Source organism: Papio anubis, chromosome 4 (assembly GCF_008728515.1).
Source record: "Papio anubis isolate 15944 chromosome 4, Panubis1.0, whole genome shotgun sequence".
Taxonomy (NCBI): Eukaryota; Metazoa; Chordata; class Mammalia; order Primates; family Cercopithecidae; genus Papio; species Papio anubis.
This window is the reverse complement of record NC_044979.1, coordinates 120,313,731-120,333,898: the sequence shown is the minus strand read 5'-3', so window position 1 is coordinate 120,333,898 and position 20,168 is coordinate 120,313,731. Positions and strand designations below refer to the sequence as shown.

Below are 20,168 nucleotides of genomic sequence, written 5' to 3'. Positions count from 1 at the left end.
AAGACCAGATGCATGGTTGTGGCTTGACTGAAGAAACCTTGAAAATCAGGCTCTTGGTTTTTGTTTCTGGTTTTTGTAGAGACTTTATTTTTTAGAGTAGTTTTAGGAAAACTAAGCTTTTGGTACAAAGAGATCAGCCTTGGGGCAGCGCCTTCACTGACGAGAGCACAGGAGCAAGAACTTGAAGCACCGTGTGGTATTTTGAGGCTTCTTTTGTTACAGAAAGTTATAAGGATTTTCCACTTTATTTTGGAGCTAGAACTTTGCCTTCTGAGCTAGCAAATACATTCCAGTATCAAAAAGGGAGCTGGTTTAAAGGGAGTGGGGACAGTAAGGTGATGTGTAAATGCTCCTAAATAATGGAGGAAGGTACTGGGATGGCTGACATTTGGGGAACCGCACTCACCTAACTCTGGGTCTGGCTGCATCTGGCAGCTGGGGGCCACTGAGGTACCTGGGTTCTCTGCTCTCTTGAGGCCTGGCTTTCCTCGCTTCTGAGCAGATGCTCCATCCTCCCATGCAGGTGACGCACTGGCACAGCCCCTACTTCTTCGCCTACTTCCCCACGGCCAGCTCATACCCGGCCATGCTTGCGGACATGCTGTGCGGGGCCATTGGCTGCATCGGCTTCTCCTGGGTGAGTGTCCGGATGCACCTGGGGAAGGAGTCCTGGCTATGGTGGGATCCCGGGGTGGGGACACGGTACCTTTGCACATAGGACCTGAGCAGATGGCAGTGCCGTCTGTGGGCAGACAGGCCACTGTTGCAGGGAGGAGAAAGGATTCAGCCCAGAAAGGGTGCCTCTGAGGGAGTAGTGATTCAGAACAGAGAAAGTCTCAACAACTCAAAGCCCATTCTGCGCAGGCTGTGTTGGAAGCACTTGGTATGAACTAACATCATGGTCTGGGGCCCAGAGTTTCTGCAGCTCCAGCCTGGGAATCTGCATTTCCCCAAGCAGCTCAGAGAATTTCTATATCCTCCAAAGCTTGAAAACCACTGCTGACCCGGTCTCATTCCATCTGTTCTCTGCCCGGGCTGCTGCCCAGGGAGAGGCTCCAACCAGCCCATCAGATGTGTCCAGAGACTTGAAGCAGGGGGACTCTGGAAAAGAGCCTAGCTCCTGCCTGCACACCACCAGTCCCGCCCTATCTGGAGGTCAAATGCCTAAAAAACTCCCTGTTCAGAAGAACGGCAGGCAGGGCTGGCTCTACCTATGGCTGGCTGCTCCAGGCACAGATTACAGGAAAGATGCCTTCCTCCCAAATGCAGAGAGCTTGGAGGTAGAGCTGCCTGCTGATGGCCAGTGTCTGAGGGCTGCTGCACCCTGCGGAGTTCCTCAAAAGCCAGGGGCTGTCCTTGGCCTTCGGGGTACAGAGTGCTCATCTTGTCTGTGTCTTGGAGTCAGGTGGACTTCTGGGCATCGGTCTATGTGGCATGCTGTGATGCGTAAAGGAGCTGTCAATCAGGAATTTGCAGCACTGTGCCACAGGGCCCAGCTGTGCCACCTCTGCTTCACCAGCCTGGCGCTTGCTCTTCTTTGGGCTGGGGCACTGGAAGTTGCCAGGTGAACAGGCATCATGGGCCCCACAGGCAGGGCTGAAGAACCCATCTGTGGGCTCTTCAGTGTCTGTGCCAGTGTCTGTGCTGCTCCTCTGCCAGTCACCAGGGCCTCCCTCTCTGCTGGGCAGGGCTGGCCTGGGCCAGCCAGTGTGGCCTGGGCTGAGCACACCCTCTCCTAAAGAGCATTTTCTATCACTGGATACTGTAGCAGATTTCATTTAGCTGTGCTGGTCCAAATCCATTCTGTCCCTGCAGAGGTACTTGTCATCCATCTCTATCTGCTCATTCTGGGACAGTCTGATTGCCCTCAGGCCTTGAAGGGGGTGCCTCGCTGTCTGTCAGGCTGCGTTGCCTGATACCTGGTCCCTAGCAGAGAGCATAGGCTCCTGGTAGAGCTGGGCTTGGCCAGGCTCAGGTAGAACCCAGCAGGATGGGGCTGACCAGAAGGGAGAATGCACTCTTCTAACTTAGATCTTCCTGGTGACGTATCAGGATGCTGCTGTGCACATCTAGGCACGAGAGCACCTTGCACCCCTTATGTTGGAGACCTTTATGAAAGTGGAGGCTCAATCCGCCTTTGGATGGGGTCCAAGACCAGCTTGTTCAGAGAGAGAGGAGAGTTCACAGAGAAAAGTCACTGGGAGTTTAAAAGACAAGATCAATGGCTTCTCGGGATGCCCAGAGGGTGACAGCTGCCCGGCGCCCACTTCCTCGTTCCCTTCACTTGTGACTATGGAGGAGAGTCCACCTGTGGGCTTTCTGGACCCTTCTGTAAATGAACAAATGAATATACTAGCAAGCCCGCAGTGCCCATGCAGTGAGGCTCAGTGGAGTAAGGTTCACTATGGTGGCCCGTGTGTTCCTTCCCAATCACTCTCCTTGCATGAGTCTAGGTCAAACAGGCTTCAGGCCTTTGAATCACATCTGAGATTGGGTGACATTAATCTGGGCTTTAGTGGAAGGCTAAATCCCCCCTTGTTACTGCTGCTCCCCAAATTCTGCAATGCTTGGCCCTTGGTTAATCCCTTTCCTCCTCCAACCACAGGCAGCAAGCCCAGCATGCACAGAGCTGGAAACTGTGATGATGGACTGGCTCGGGAAGATGCTGGAGCTGCCAAAGGCATTTTTGACTGAAAATGCCGGAGAAGGGGGAGGAGTGATCCAGGTAAGGTGAGAGCTGGGAGGGCCACTTTTGGGATGCATGGGCTCTGCACAGGACCATAGCTGCAGGTGGGGAAAGAGGCGCTCATGCTTCTTGTTAGGTCCTCAAATTTCCCCTGGAGAATAAACAAAACCGAGCTCTTAGGAAATCACTGGTCTTGGGATTGGCAGGATTTGGATTAGGATCCCAGTGCTGTCTTTCACTCGCTTCCCCAGGGCAGGGCGCTCAGTTCTCAGGCCTAAAGCTATGGTAGATAGCACAGCAGCTATTTAACAGCAGGTGCATGGAAATAACAACTACAGCAACTACCATTTGTGTGGGGCTCCCCATCGCTGGCCACAGTGCCTAAGCATTTTCCAGGCATTAACTCATTTAATTCTCATAACAACACTATGAATTTAAAAACCTCCCTTTACAAGTGAAGAGACATTTTAATAGCCCATTTTACAGGGGAGGAAACTGGGACCCAGAACATTAGGTAGCTTGCTCCATGGCTCCCAGCTGGTAAGTTATAGACCCTGTATCTGTGTGGCTCAGAGCCTGTGATCTTCCTTGGAGGACAGCACAGGTGGCAGCTGTGACCAGGCTTCGGAGGCTATAAATGCTACTTGTCTTTGAACCAATCATTTACTTAAAGATGCTGCTGCTTCTATGCAGCAACTTAATTCATTCTCTTCCTGTAACATGTGTCTGTTGACAGTGACTGTGTGTCAGAGCTTACACCAGGAAACAAGATAGACAAAAGACAATCATGATGGAATTTCTATCCCACTGGGGTTGCAGGACAAATGGCACTGGGATTACTTGGACTTGATGCATTAGAAAAAAAAAAAGAAAAAGAAAAAGAAAAAAAAAAAAACCTCCTAGCATGAACTATGTTGAACCCAGTACTCTCCCTTGATCATTTTTTTCATGTCAAGTAGATGATAGTCTCATTAGGAAAGCATTGTTAACTTTGGGAAAAAGGGGCTTCCTTTTCAGATATTGTCTTCCACAAGGCTTTAAGAATTGGTGAAGGCCCATTCAGTGGGTGAGAACAGTGAGGCACATAGTGGAGAACACCTTTGTGCAAAGCACAAGGCCAGTGTGGCCACGCAAAACTAGCAAGCAAGTCTCCCCACTTCCAGTCCTGAGAATGTGCAACAAGACTGATAATTTTATGTATTTGTTTCTATTGATGTTGTGACAAATTTTAGTGGCTCAAAACAGGACAAACTGAGTATCTTACAGTCCTGTATGTCAGAAGTCTGACTTGGGTCTTACTGGGCTAAAACCAAAGTTGACACCTTGGAGGCTTCAGGGGCGAATCTGTTTCCTTGCCTCTTCTGACTTCTAGAGGCTTCCAAAATTCCTTGGCTCACAGCCCCATTTCTGTTTTCTAAGCCAGCTGTGTCCCATCTTTCTGACCTTTCTTTTGTAAACCCCAAATATCTGAGATGGGTCTCAATCAACTTAGAGAGTTTATTTTGCCAAAGTGAAGGATGCGTGCCCATGACACAGCCTCAAGAAATCCTGACGACATGTGCCCAAGGTGGTTGGGCACAGCTTGGTTTTATACATTTGAGGGGCACATGAGATGTAAGATGTACGTTGGTTTGGTCTGGAAAGGTGGGACAATTGGAAGCATGAAGGGGGCTTTCGTGTCATAGGTAGATAAGAGACGATCGGTTGAATTCTTTTGAGTTTCTGATTAGCCTTTCCAAAGGAGGCAATCAGATGTGCAGCTATCTCAGTGGGCAGAGGGGTGACTTTGAGTTCTGTCTGTCCTTCATCCAAGAGGAAATTCCTTGTGAGGGAGGCAGGTAGCTTTTTATCTTAGTAGCTATCTCTTTTAGGAATAGAATGGGAGGCAGGTTTGGCCTAAGCAGTTCCCAGCTTGACTTTCCCCTTTGGCTTAGTGATTTGGGGATCCGAAGATTTATTTTCCTTTCACACTTTCATGGTCGCATCTCCTTCTAACCACATATAAGATAAGAAAGTGGGTCTCCACTTTTAAGGACACACGTGATTGGATTGGGTCCATCCAGACAATCTGAGATAATTTCTCAAGTCAAGGTTCTTAATCACATCAGAAAAGTCACCTTTTCCTTGGAAGGTAAACAGTCACAGATTCTGGGGACCAAGACCTGGAATCTCTGGGAATGAGGATGCATTAATCTGCCTACCACATCCAGTGTGCTTCAGAGTCGTGGAGGGAACTTGCTTATAATGCCTATTTCTAGACTCTGGGCCAAAAAATATGAACGCTAATTCATCTGGATGACACTGAGATCCCTGAACAGGCCACATGCCGAGACTGATGACTGCCTTCTCCGTGACCCACAGGCCCTGTGGCCAGGCTCAGAGCCATCCCTCCATGTGCTCCTTCTTCGCATTCTTTGGTTATCTCACTTTCCATCAGACATAAGTGATATTAAATGGGAAGCTGATGAAAATGAAACGTCAGGCACAGTGGCTTACGTTGTAATGCCAGCACTTTGGGAGGCCAAGGCAGGCAGATCATTTGAGGTCAGGAGTCTGAGACCAGCCTGGCCAACATGGTGAAACCTTGTTTCTACTAAAAATATAAAAATTATCCGGGCATGGTGGTGGGCACCTGTAATCCCAGCTACTTGGGAGGAGAATTGCTTGAACCTGGGAGGCAGAGGTTGCAGTGAGCCAAGACCTCACCATTGTACTCCAGCCTGGGTGACAAGAGGGAAACTCCATCTCAAAAAAAAAAAAAAAGAAAAAAAAGAAAAGAAAAAAAGAGAAAAAAAAAGAAAAAACGTCAGCTATGTTGTAAGCAAAGTTTCAATACGTTGCTGTGAACTATACCATTCTATGTAGCAGCAACAATGACTCAGCAATGATTCGGCAAATGCAACATGCTTCAGGCCCAGCACAATTTTCTTCTTGTCAGTGGGTATGCAGCTGAAGAAGCCTCCTTGGCCAAGATCACAGCAAAGATAGGCTGTCACAGGTGCCCTTCCAGCGAGGGGAGGGAGCTACTGCACGCGGCCCTCAGCCGATGCTCTGTCAGCTGCACTTTGCCTTGGTGAGGGCCAGATGGCTTTCTAGCCTCTGGAACATCAGTCCTGATTCTCCAGGGGACAGAGGGCAGCAGCAGTCAGGGACCCAGTGGGACAGCCACGCGAGAGGGCGTGGTTTTGATTCCAGGCAAGGGCATGCATAGTCTAACCCTTTACAGGAGGCCTGGATGTTGGTGGCCGACTTACTTTTTCTTTTAGTTTTATACATGAGCCAAGATCTACTTTTCCATTTCTTTTCCATTTGTTCCCCTCATTTTTTTCTTTGTTTTGTTTTGTTTTGTTTTTAGACAAAGTCTCATTCTTGTCACCCAGGCTGGAGTGCAGTGGCACCATCTCGGCTCACTGCAACTTCTGTCTCCTGGTTCAAGCAATTCTCCTGCCTCAGCCTCCCAAGAAGCTGGGATTACAGGTGCCCACCACCATGCCTGGATAATTTTTTTTTTTAGGCAAAAATGATTATTTCCTATTTGTAGTAGAGATGGGGTTTTGCCATTTTGCCAGGCTGGTCTCAAACTCCTGACCTCAGGTGATCCACCCACCTCGGCCTCCCAAAGTGCTAGGATTACAGGCGTGAGCTGTAGGAGATCAGTCAGAGTGGTGGGAGAAACTATAAGGAAAAGGAGGAGGCTTTCTGAAAGGTCAGAAGTTTCGGCAAAGCTCCAGGGGAGAATAGCTGAAGCAGCTGTTCTATAGCCCTGAGGCAGAGGGCAAGGAGTAGGTACAAGGGCGTGTAGAGGAATTTATCTTGGTCAAGCTTGCTTGTTAGAAGTTGTCCAGGAACTGACCTTGGAACATCCTTACCTTCTCTGAAAAGGGAACAATAAATGTTAATTATCTACAGGTTGTTTTTCTCCAGGTTTTCAGAATTGTGCTTGCACTCAATAAAAGCAAGCTTCTCCAGCTTCTCAGGGGTGCTCTCTGGCCACTAGAGCCAGGCAGTCACCTAGCTGCTCTTACACTGCATACCTGTGTCTGAGCACTCATTTCATCTATTGGCCAGGGTCTGCAGGACAGACCCAGCAGTAAGCCACTGCACCCAGTCTGTTCCCCTCATTTTGACCCTCCCTAGCATTTGGTGAGCCCTGCTGATCCTTGCAAGACTCAGCTTTACACAGTGCAGATATTTTTCTTCTACTGTATGTTAGTTATTGTGGGCTACGTCACTCTTTTTCAGGGGCTTCAATTTTCCACAGATTGGTACCTCTTCCATGATTTCTCTCTTTCTTTTGATATTTCCCTTTTTTGTCATCTTCTATATTTTTGGGAAGCTTTTCATGGTTTTCTCCACATGATTATGTGATTATGGACCTGGTGCAGTGGCTCACGCCTGTAATCCCAGCACTTTGGGAAGCCGAGGCAGGTGGATCATTTGAGGTCAGCAGTTTAAGACCAGCCTGGCCAACATGGTGAAACCACATCTCTACTAAAACTACAAAAATTAGCCGAGCGTGGTGGCATGTGCCTGTAATCCTAGCTACTTGGGAGGCTGAGGCAGGAGAATCATTTGAACCCGGGAGGCGGAGATTGAGGTAGCTGAGATCGCGCCACTGCACTCCAGTCTGGGTGACAGAGTGAGACCCTGTCTCAAAAGAAAAAAACAAAAAAAAGATTGTCCCCTTTCCACCTAGACACTGGACATTCATGGTAAAAACGAAAAGACACGGGAGCTTTCTTGTCATATTCCTTGTGTTATTTCAGCATCTACATGTGGATATATGTACACAAACAAAATTGAAATGATACAACACGTATGGATTTTCCGCATGGTGCTTTCCTTATCAGTTTATTGTGGGCATTTCCCACTATTTAAATATTCTTTGAAAGAAGTATTACTGTATGATTTTCTATGATGCGTCACAATCTATATAAATAATACCTAAAATATTTGTGTTGCATCAAATTTTTCATTCTTATAAAAAATTTTGGAGGACGCCCTTTAGGATGAAAGTGCAACAATCTTCCAAGATGATCGGCTTCCTCCTGGGGCTCTCCTGGCTGTGTTCATTGTTTAACATTCACACTCCCCACTAAATCAAAATGGAACAAAACAAAAATTGAAGCATTTCTAGGTCATCGTATTTTATAACAAAAACAGTTTCATATTCAACTTTTTTCCGGCAGCCCAAAGTGATTTCTCTAATTATATACCCCTCAAAAAAATCTTATCAATCCCCCATAATACAAGGTGTGTCTATTATAATAATAGCTACTTTTCATTGAATAGCAATTATGAGCTTGGCTATGTTTCAGCCTATGTCTTGTGCTTTGTGTTATTGTCTTCATCCTCAAAATATTTTTGAAGATTGATTGCATTATGGACAATCTTTTTCATGGATGATGATATTGAGGCCCAGAAAGTTAGTAGAACATGCATAGCAGCAAAAGCGAATTAAAACAAAGGCTAGTAGGAAAGACAACCAGAGTTATGACTGTTCATCCCTGACCGTAGGCTTGGTTGGTGTCCAGAGATGTGCATGCTACTATGGGCTGCATTTTCATTTCATTAAAGACAATCTCGTTTTTGAGAGACCATACAAGTTCTTAGCGTTTGGGTAGGAATATTCCTGGTATTTCTCAGCCCCCGCTTTAACATAATCTTCCTGTGAGCCCAATCCACTCAGTTTTTTTCTGGATGAAAGCAAGAAATAGAATCTGTGTTTGCCACCAGAAGCTCACCCTTCCCAGCAGACAAGGCTGATTGTCTGTAATTGGTGAGGCCCCAAAGAGCACAGGAGCCTGGTGACAGCCTGTGAGCCAGCCTGCGTTATCGATCCCCTCAGAGCTGTAATCACAGCTGTGGGCGTCAGCGCAGTGATGGGTGTCTGAGTCAAATGATAAACTGTCGTTCTGAGGCTGGACAAATGTGGGCTGCGAAAATGGTCTCTTAATTGGGTTTGAAAGCTCTTGTGGAAGAAAAGCCAATTTTTTGCTTTGAAAAAACCAGAAGACGAAAGGACATTTCTGCTCACGGCATCAGCAGCCGGAAGCGTCAGACCTCACCAGCATCCCCTCCTGCCTCTCGAGCAGGCTTGCCATGGCAACCTTTGTCTGCTGCTATCGCACAGAGCCATCATTCCTGCTCTGTACCACACGTCACCCTCCCTGTGCTGCTCTCTGCGAAGATCTGCTGCCAGCAAAGCGCAGAGAGCTCCACCCAACATCATGCTTGAGGCCACCAGGCCACCCTGGTGGCATCAGGGTGGTGTGGTTCTAGATATGCTACTGACAATTTGCTCCTTCAGGCTTTTAAAAAATCGTTTTGTTGACTTAAGAAGGTGAATTTTCTCTTAGGACATGAACTAAGCTCCCCCATTCCCCCCCTCAAAAAAGCCATAATGAGTTGTCATGGTGATTCAGGTGATTCATGGTGACTCATTTCATTAGAATGTTCAGAGAATGAACACCTGTGTTCCAAGGCTTCAAGCAGAGGGTAGAATTTAGCTGGGGAAGCGGCAGTCACGCCTGCTTGTCAAGCATGAGAACAGGGAACCGTGCCTTCCACTAGGCTTTTCATGTTACATTTCCAATGAGAATGGGTGGGACATGACAAACAAAATGTGTGTGGGGGCAGATAGGGGGACGGGAGGAAATCAGGGAGAGGAATGATGGGGTGCATGGGAGAAGTGTAAGTAAGGTACAGTGCCTGCTCTCAGGGAGCCTGGGTTTCCTGGGATGGCTGATTTAGCTTTGCCAGCCAATATTGTTTTCCCCACTTCTCTCTCCTCTGGCCAAGTTTGGTAAACCTGGCCTAAAACAATATCTAAAATCACTGCTCATGAAAATATAGCCTGAAGGAAATAAAGTACCCATTTTAGATGTTGAATTAAGAGAAGCATGTATCTGTATATTTGAACCCATCCATTAGTGCTACAGAAACATGAATAAATGTATTTATCTTTCAGTATTACTGTCTCTCCATAGGATGTGGGTTGGCTCAAAAGAATAAGTAAAAGTAGTGTCATGGCAAAATCAAAATGAGAAATCAGGGTCAATGAAGACAGCATCAAATGTTAAGAAGAGAGGTTAGCATTTCTACTTAACTATTTTATTTTATATTTCTCTGTAAAAACCTATCATGTTATAAACTTTTTCAGAGTCAATAAGAATCTACCTTCTTTTATTTGCCCTTTCTTATGTCCTTTCATACTGGTCGGTAGATGGGTTTCTTCTAGGACTTACTTAAGAGGGAAGGTGCTCGCCATCCCTACCTTTCTAGGCCCATGGCACCCTAGAAAGGGCAGGCGTGGGCTCACTCCTAACCGTGCCCTACCTAGCTGCTGGTTTGGGGCAAGTTATTGAACCTCTCTGCGCATCTGTTTCCCCACCTAAAGATGTTAAAACACAAACATGGGATTATTTTACAACTTAAATTGGATAACACAGCAGGCACTGAATCCATTAGTTTGCCAGGGCTGCCCTAACAAAATACCACAGACTGGGTAGATTGAAGAATAATTTCTTTTCTCACAGTCCTGAAGGCTGCAAGTCCAAAATCAAAGTGTCCACAGGGTTGGTTCTCCTCGGGCCTCTCTCCTGGGCTTGCAGATGGCCACCTTCTCCCTGTGTCCTCACATGGTCTTCCCTCTGTGCACACACATCTCTGGGGGCCAAATTTCCCCTTCTTTTTATTTATTTATTTTTTTTAGACTGGGTCTCACTCTGTCACCCAGCCTGGAGTGCAGTGTTGCAATTGTGGCTCACTGTAACCTCCTTCTTCCAGGCTTGCCATCCTCCCACCTCAGCCTCTTGAGTAGCTGGGACAACCGGGCATGCCACCATGCGTGGCTAATTTTTGTATTTTTATAGAGACGGGGTTTCGGTATGTTGCCCAGACTGGTCTCGAACTCCTGGGCTCAAGTGATCTACCCTCCTCTGCCTCCAAAGTGCTGGGATTATAGGCAGGTTTCCTCTTGTTATCAGGGACATGTCAGATTGGATTACAGCCCAGTCATGTGACCTCATTTTCTTTTAATTACCTCTCTAAAGAGTCTATCTCCAAATATGGTCACATCGGAGGTCCTGGGGGTTAGGGCTTCAACACATGAATTTGGGGGGACACAATTCAGCCTGTGTCTTTAGGGATCAAAAGAAACCCTTCAAGGCAACTCTTAGTCTCAAGGAAAATGCACCCCCATTTTATAAACAAATGCAAATCGCTCTGTCCAAGTGAATATGAATGCAGAGTGGGGCTTGCATGCTGGTGCCCTGGGCCATTCTCCTCCGATGGAGACAGGAGCAGTCCTCCTGGGCTGGGCTGGGATCAGTCCATGAGGAGAAGCTCTCACAATACCTGGCGCAGGAAAGTGGTCAAAATGTTATCTGCTGCTGTTACACAAAATAGACCCACCAATGGCAAACTCATACTAAGAGATGAAGTGGTGGTCTCAGGTGTCAAAAATATTAGTTTTCTCCTAAGCAAAGGAGAGTGAATTTTGCCATTTCAGATTCATATTTTAAGAAAGCTATGAACACAAAACAATATGTCTTCCAATAATGTAGGTACCAATGCCTTCGCTATGTTTTGGATTTCATTTGGACCTTCCCTTGAATTTAGGGAAGTGCCAGCGAAGCCACCCTGGTGGCCCTGCTGGCCGCTCGGACCAAAGCGATCCATCGGCTGCAAGCGGCGTCCCCAGAGCTCACACAGGCCGCTATCATGGAGAAGCTGGTGGCTTACTCATCGGATCAGGTGAGTGTATTGAGCGGGTATCAGCCAAGACTTCAAGACCTGAATGTTTGGTTTTATGTCAAATTCAAACCAAACCAAACCAAACAGCGTCCTTCCAAATCTAAGAGCAGTTCCTCAGGTATCACTAGATAGAGACCTGAACTAAAGGGAAGCGGTGAATTCTTGGGTGGGAACTGGATAGATCAAGCTGAAAAGGAAATAAATGTGTGGAGACATCACCGTGACTGGCTCTGTCACCTTTTCTACCAGTGCAGACTTATGTTGTGATTATCTGGCCTACCTTCCCAGCATCATTGTAGAGAAACTGGACATGGGGATCAAAGTCCTGGGCCCTAACTGCAGCTTTGTTATTCTGTGATCTCAGGCCCCTGGGTAGGGTCAAGCAGGAGACAGTAGTGGCGGGGGCAGAAGGGCAAAAGGTGGCCAGCTTTCCTGAGAATTGCGTTTCCTGAGAATCTCTGAGAGAGGATGGATCTGCCACAGTGGTGATGCCTTTTGGCTGGTTTCTTTCCTCCAGTATTTACCGAGCCTGGCCACCAAGCTCCCCAAGGCTCCACAGTCGGGGGCAGCGGACAGATTTGAGCCTAGGATTTCTAAGTTCACCTCTGGGATCTACTTTCCAGGGTCTCGCCGCTTGCTCTTGAATTCAAACAAATGAAAAACTTCATGAATATTGACCAGCACTCTACATTTGTTAGTGCCCGATTCTTCAAACTTAAAAGCAAGATTCCACAGGAACAGAAACAACTCCAGGAAAAAAAGCGGTCTCATGAAGGTGCAGGGGAGAGGGAGGAGTCAAGAGCAGTTCTGCCCCTTGTGCCGTGAGAGGAACCTTGTGTTTGCAATGTTGGCTGCTCTCTGCAGATCCGGGGTCTGGTAATAACTGCATGCACACACCCGTACAAATCTAACTCTGCTGTCTTCCTTCCAGGCACACTCTTCAGTGGAAAGAGCTGGGTTAATTGGTGGAGTGAAATTAAAAGCCATCCCCTCAGATGGCAACTTCGCCATGCGTGCGTCTGCCCTGCAGGAAGCCCTGGAGAGAGACAGAGCGGCTGGCCTGATTCCGTTCTTTGTAAGTTCAGCAGCACTTGTGGCTCCTGGCCAATAAAGTGAAACCCTGTTTCTACTAAAAATACCCAAAAAAATTAGCCGGGCGTGGTGGTGGGCGCCTGTAATCCCAGCTACTCGGGAGGCTGAGGCAGGAGAATGGCGTGGACCGGGGAGGCGAAGGTTGCAGTGAGCCGAGATTGCACCACTGCACTCCAGCCTGGGCGACAGAGCTAGACTCTGTCTCAAAAACAAACAAACAAACAAACAAACCAAAAGAAAACAAAAAAACAAAAAACAAAAAAAGAAAAAAAGAATTAATCTTTGAGAAACGCTTTTTACCTCCAATTTTTTTTTTTTGTCAATTCAAGTTACTTCCCGAGTTACTTCCCGTGAATAGCTAACGTGTGACTGGGGAAATCATGGCGGGTGTGATTTTATGTAACATTTTATCCTAATCTGGGAGGTCATGGAAGACTCGGGAGCATAAGCAAATCAGTATAATGTGGAAGGACTGACATGGCTCAAAGTTAGCACGCAGAGCAAGGTGACAGCAAGGTGACATTTTGAAGGATGCAAAAAGAGTCTGCCAGGGGATCAAGGTGTACCTGCCATCTTATCCCAAATGTCTGTCTCTGCCCTCCTGCTCTGCTTTATCTTTCTCCATTGCGTGCATCTCCACAGGCCATACAGATTTGTTTCTATATGTGTTTACTGCTTCCTTCTTCCCAACAGAATGTGCGGGGAGGGAAGGTCTATTTGAATCCCTGCTCTATCCCTAGCTCCTGAAACAGTGCCTGGCACTGAACAGAAGATCAAGAAATAGTTGTCAAATAAATAAAGATTTGGAAGAAAGATCATTCAGGTAGAAAGAAAGATCTCCCTTAAAATTCCCACAAACAACTTCAGTACAATTTGAATAGATTCTATTTAAATGAGGTGATCTATCGTGTAAATATTAAGACTCATTAGAATACTCTGTCTAGGGAAAAATAAATCTATCAAAACACACTCTTTTAGATTTCAGAGATGAAAACAATGCAGGAAACATCACTTAAAATGTTGAGAAGATTGTATTTTACAAAAATTTCAAAACTCAAAATAAAAAGACAAATGCTGGCAAGAACTACTTATAGCATATGTTGTAAAGTAAATCTTAAAAAGAAGACTTACGTATCAATAAGCAAAAAGGCAACATTCCAGTGGAAAAACATGTGAAATATGTGAAGTATCAGCTTCATATATAACCACAAAAAACTAAGAAGAACACAAAACCAATTCTGATCCTCCAATAACCAAAGAAATGCAAATTAGTTGCTGAGAGAGGTATGTTAAAATCTCACACTGAGTGTAGATATGTCTATTTCCACTTTTATATCTGTTAAATTGTGTACATATTTTGAAGCATATTAATTTGGTACATACACATTTAGAATTGTGGTATCTCCCCGGTAAATCATCATTTATCAACAGGAAATGCTTTTTATATCTCTAGTAGCGCATTTTGTCCTGCAGGCTATTTTGTCTGACATTGCTATAATTACATATGTTTTCTATTGGCTAATGTTTGCATGATATAGACATTTTTCATTCTACTTTCAACCTCCCTGTTCATTTATATTTAAGACGTATCCTGTGAAAGCAGCATTGATGGTTGCTATTTTAAAAATTTGTTTTTAAAATCCAGTGTTAGGATGGATATTTATTTTGTTCATTTACACTCAAGGTAGTTATTGATACATTTAAATGTTATCTACTGTCTTACTATTTGTTTTTTATTTGGCCCAACTATTATATGATTGCTTTTCTCTATGTTCTTGCTGCTTCTTGGATTAATTATTTCATATCATTCCATTTTCTTATCTCTGCATTTTCTTATTTCCATTTGGCATCTTTTCCTTTAGTCTGTAGAATTCCCTTTAGAAATTTTTATTGTGAATTTGATACAATGAATTATTTCAGTCTTGTTATTCTGAAAGTGTCTTTATTGTGCCTTCACTCTGGGAAGATATTTTTTCTGGGTATAGAATTCTAGAGTGTTTGGTAGCTAGTTTTATTTTTGGTACTTTGTATAAGTCCATTTAATTCTTTCTTCCTTGATTTCTGTTGAGATGTCAGTTGTACTTTTAATGTTGTGATGATGAAGAACATGTAAAAATACGTCCTCCTGTGTTGCCACTGGGAGTGCTGCTTGTTTTTTGTCTTTGTTTTACTGTGATACAAGGATAATTTTCTTTGTACTTCCTCTTCTTGAATTTCACAGAATTTCCTGAATCTGTAATTTGGTGTCTCTCTTCAGTTTTGGAAAATTCTAACCTATTATCTTCCCAAAGTTTTCCTCTCTTCATTTCCTCTCTCCTCCCATTCTGGGACTCTGATTATGTATATGTTAAATCTTTCTGCTGACTGCCATACATCTCTTATGCCCTTTTACATGTCTCACATTCTTTTTTTTTTTTTTTTTTTTTTTATCTCCAGGCTTCAGTCAACTTATTTTACAACTTACCAATTCTCTCTTTAACTATGCCTAACTGATAAACATGTCATGTTCGTAATTCTAAACATCAAAAAATTTTAACTTATTTTATTTTATTTTTTTGCGACAGAGTCTCATTCTGTCACCCAGGTTGGAGTACAGTGATGCAATCTTGGCTCACTGCAACATCTGCCTCCCAGGTTCAAGCGATTCTCCTACCTCAGCCTCCTGAGTAGCTGGGATTACAGTCGTGTACCACCATGCCTGGCTAATTTTTGTATTTCTAGTGGAGACAGGGTCTCATCATGTTGGCCAAGGTGTTCTTGAACTCCTGGTTGCAGGCGATCTGCCTGCCTCAGCCTCCCAAAGTGCTGGGATTACAGGTGTGAGCCACCGTGTCCGGCCAACTTTTTATTTTGAAATAATTGTAGATTCATAGAAAATTACGAAGTTAGCACACAGCAACTCTGCGCACTAACCCTTCACCCAATTTCCCCTAATTGTTCCAACTTATATAACTATAGTACCATAACAAAGACAGGAGACTCACACTGGTTCATTGTGTGTGTATAGGTCTATGTCATTTATCACAAGTGTGGACTCATGCAGCCACCATGCCAATGAGAATACTGAAATCCTCTAGCACCACAAGGGTCTGCCTCTGCTATTCCCTGATAGTCACTCTAACCCTCCTGATCTCCCACCATCATCAACTGTTGGCAATCACTGATACGTTTTCTATCTTCACACTCTTGTCATTTTGAGAATGTTATATAAATGGAATTATACAGTATGTGACATTTCAAGATCAGCTTTTCTCACTCAGCATAATGGCCTTGAGATCTATCCAAGTTGTTGCGTGTATCAATAGTTTGTTCCTTTTTGTTGCTGCACCACAGAGATTTGGTACCATATTATCTGTACTACAGTTTGTTAACCCATTCACCTGTTGAGGGGCATTGTAGTTGTTTCCATATTTTGGCTATTACAAATAATGCATCCAGAAACATTGATTTATAGGTGTTTGGGTGGACATGTGTTTTCATTTCTCTGGGATAAATGCCTAAGAGTGCAATTCAGGGTCCTATGGTAGTTATTACATTTAATTTTTTAAAAAAGAAACTGACAAGGTATTTTCCAGAGTGATTGTATTATTTTACATTTCCATTATCAATGCTTGAGAAAATCAGGCTCTTTATATCCTCACCAGGATTTGGTATTGTCATGGTCCTAATTTGCAGTTCCCCAATAATTAATGAACATCTTTTCATGTGCTTATTCACTATCTGAATGTCCTCCTCAGTGACATGGGTCTTTATGTCTTTTGCCCATTTTCTAATTGGATGATGGATTGATTTTTTAAATTAATAAGCTTAATTTTGTTAGAGTTGTTTTAGGCTTACAGAAAAACAAGCAGGAAGGACATACACTTTCTTATATCCCAACCTTCATTTTCCCCCATTATTAGCATCCTGCAGTAATGTGATACATTTGTTGAAATTGATTCACCAATACCTAACATCCATAATTTACCTTAGGGGTCACTATGTCTATTGAATTTTCTATGTGTTTTAACTAGTGTGTCTACCATTTCAGTGTTATAGAAATAGCTTCACTGCCATAAAAATCCCCTGTGCTCCACCTATTTATCCCTCTCTCCCTCCACTTGAACCACTGGCAACCACTAATCTTTTTGGCTGTGTCCATCATTTTTTCTTTTTTAGAATGTCATACAGATGGAATCATACAATATGTAGCCTTTTCAGACTGACTGATTTCACTAACATGTATTTAAGTTTCCTCTATGTCTTTTTGTACTAGTTTATTTCTTTTTATTGTTGAATGCTGTTTTCTGATATGAATGTGCCACAATTCATTTATGCATTTACCTATTGAAGGACATCTTGGTTGCTTCCAAGTTTTGACAATTATTAATGAAGTGCTATAAGCATTTGTGTGCCGGTTTTTGTGTGTATATACATTTTCAACTCATTTGGTTAAATATCAAGGAGCACAATTGCTGGATCATATGGTAAGAGTGTGTTTAGTTTTATAAGAAAAGGTTGAACTATGTTTCAAAGAGGCTGTACCATTTTGCATTCCCACAATGAATGTTAGTGTTGGTTTTTCCATATCTTTGTCAGCTGTTAATTTTGTCAGTGTTTTTGATTTTATCCATTCTAATAGCTGTATGGTGGTATCTTATTGTTATTTTACTTGAAAATTCTCTAATTCTCTAATAACATATGATGTTGAGCATCTTTTCATGTACTTATTTGCTACATGAACATCTTCTTTGGTAAGATGTCTGTTCAGGTCTTTTGCTCACTTTTTAATTGGATTGTTTCATTATTGTGTTTTAAGAATTCTTTGTGTATTTTGGGTACCAATCCTTTATGAAGATATATGTTTTGCAAATGTTTTCTACCAGTCTTTAGCTTGTCACTTCGTCCTTTAAACAGTGTCTTTTGCAGAGCAGAAGTTTTAATTACAATGAAATCCAGATTATCAATTACTTATTTCATGGATCATGTTTTTGGTGTGGTCTCCAAAACTTCATCATCAATCCTAAGGTCATCTAGGTTTTCTCCTATGTTATCTTCTTAGAAATTTATAGTTTTGCACTTTAAAACATTAAAATAGATCTAGGTCTATGATCTATTTTCAGTTAATTTTTGTGAAAGGTATAAGGTCTATGTCTAGATTTATTTTTTGCATTTAGATGTTGATGTGGTTTGACTTTGTGTCCCAACCCAAACCCATGTGGAATTGTAATCCTCAATGTTAGGGGAGGGACCTGGTAGAAGGTGACTGGATCATGGGGATGGATTTCCCCCTTGCTGTTCTCATGATAGTGAGTGAATTCTCATGAGATTTCGCTGTTTAAAACGTGTGTAGCCCCTCTCCCTTTGCTCTCTCTTGCTGACCATGTGAAGATGTGCTTGCTTCCCCTTCACCTTCTGCCATGATTGTAAGTTTCCTGAGGCCTCCCCAGCCATGCTTCCTGTATAGCCAGTGGAACTATGAACCACTAGTTCCTTTCTTTGTAAAGGAACAGTAAACTTCCTTTCCTCATAAATTACCCAGTCTCAGGAAGTTCTTTATAACAATGTGAGAACGGACTAATACAGATGTCCAGTTGTTCCAGCACCATTTATTGAATACTACACTTCCTCCATTGAATTGCTTTTGTTCCTTTGTCAAAGATCAATTGACTTCATTTGTGTGGATCTATTTCTGTTCAATCACGTATTTGTCTCTTCCTTTGCCAATACCATATTGTGTTGATTTATAGCTTTCTACTAAGTATTGAATTTGGGTAGTGTCATGTCAGATCTCCAGCACTGTTGTTTAATGTTGTGTTGACTATTCTGGGTCCTTTGTATCTTCATATAAGCATTAGAATCCATTTAGCAAAATGCACAAATTAACTTTCTGGGATAATAAATTATATGGGATTTCATTATTTACAGATTTTATTGAAATAACTGACATCTTGATGATATTGAGACTTCCTATCCATGTATGCAAAATATGTCTGCATTTATTTAGATATTTTAAAACATTTTCTTCATTAGAATTTTGTAGTTTTCCTCATATAAAGCGCATTCTTTTTTTGACCTTTTTTTGGTGCTAGTGGGAATGGTTTATATTTTATTTTCAAATTTCATTTTTTTAAATTGCTGGATAATAAGAAAGCAATTACCTTTTGTCTAATATTATATTTTATCCTACAGCTTGCCATAATTGCTTACTTAGTTCTGGGAGAGTTTTGTTTTGGTTTATTCTTTGGGATTTCTACATAGATAACCATGTCATCTGCAAAGATGGTTTTCTTTCTTTCCTTCCAATCTGTATATCTCTTATTTCCTTTTCTTGTCTTATTGCATTAGCTGAAACTCTCAGAACAATGTTGATAGGAGTGGTAAGAATGGACATCCTTGCCTCATTCCTGATCTTAGTAGAAAAACATCTAGTTTTTCATCATCAAGTATGATGTTAACAGTAGGTTTTTCTTTCAAGTATGATGTTAATGGTAGATGTCATTCATTAAGTTGAGGATGTTCTGCTCTAATCCTAGTTTGCTAGGAGTTTTTATCTTGAACAAGTGTTGAATTTTGTCAAATACTTTTCTGTATCTATTTACATAATCATGAGATTCTTGTCCTTTAGTTTGTTGAAATTATAGATTATATTAATTTATTTTCATATGTTGAATCAGCCTTCCATCCTGGAATAGATCTGAGTTGGTTGTGATATACAATTTTTTTTACATTGTTGGATTCCATTTTCTAATATTTTGTTGAGAATTTTTGCATCTATATTTCTGAGAGATATTGGTCTATAGTTTTATTTTTTGCAATGCCTTTGTAATACTGGTCTCATAGAATGAGTTAGAAAGTATTCCTTTTGTTTCTATTTTCTGTAAGTAATCATTACTTCCTTAAATGTTTGGGAGAACTCAGCAATGAATTCAATTGGGCATGGTTTGTTTGTTTTAGAAGGTTTTTAATTATTGATCTAATTTTAAAATAGATGTGGCACTATTGAGATTATCTATTTCTCTTTGTGTGAGTTTTGGTAAATCATATCCTTCAAAAAATTGGTCCATTTTATTTAGGTTTTTGAATTTGTGGCCATGGAATCAATTATGTTTCTTTATTATCTTTTTAATGTTCATAGGATCAGTAATGATGGCTCCACTTTCCTTTCTGATATTAGCAATGTGTGTCTTTTCTCTTTTTTCTTAGTTAACCTATGTGAATGTTTTACAATTTATTTATCATTTCAAAGAATCACCTTTTTTCTTTATTTCCTATTTCCAATTTCATTGATTTCTGCTCTAATTCTTATTATTTCTTTTCTTTTCTTCTGCTTACATTGCATTTATTTATTTATTTATTTATTTATTTATTTATTTATTTATTTTCTGAGACAGAGTCTTTCTCTGTTGCCTAGGCTGGAATGCAGTGGCACAACCTCCACCTCCCAGGTTCAAGCAATTCTCCTGCCTCAGCCTCTTGAGTAGCTGGGACTACACGCATGCATCACCACACCCAGCCAATTTTTGTATTTTTAGTAGAGATGGGGTTTCACCATGTTGGTCAGGCTGGCCTTGAACTCCTGACCTCAGATGATCCACCTGCCTCAGTCTCCCAAAGTGCTGGCATTACAGGCATGAGCCACTGCACCCGGCCA

General features: G+C 42.6%; 1 protein-coding gene across 3 annotated transcripts in view; it reads left to right on the top strand.

Annotated features, from left to right (window-relative positions):
• Positions 1-20,168, top strand: part of DDC (dopa decarboxylase) — a 106,316-nt gene that overhangs the window by 25,584 nt on the left and 60,564 nt on the right. For all 3 annotated transcript variants that reach the window (XM_017956708.3, XM_003895979.4, XM_017956709.3), the window contains exons 3-6: positions 524-637; positions 2,606-2,725; positions 11,309-11,443; positions 12,375-12,518. In XM_017956708.3, coding sequence (XP_017812197.2) covers positions 524-637; positions 2,606-2,725; positions 11,309-11,443; positions 12,375-12,518 — 513 coding nt within the window. The remainder of the gene's footprint in view (positions 1-523; positions 638-2,605; positions 2,726-11,308; positions 11,444-12,374; positions 12,519-20,168) is intronic.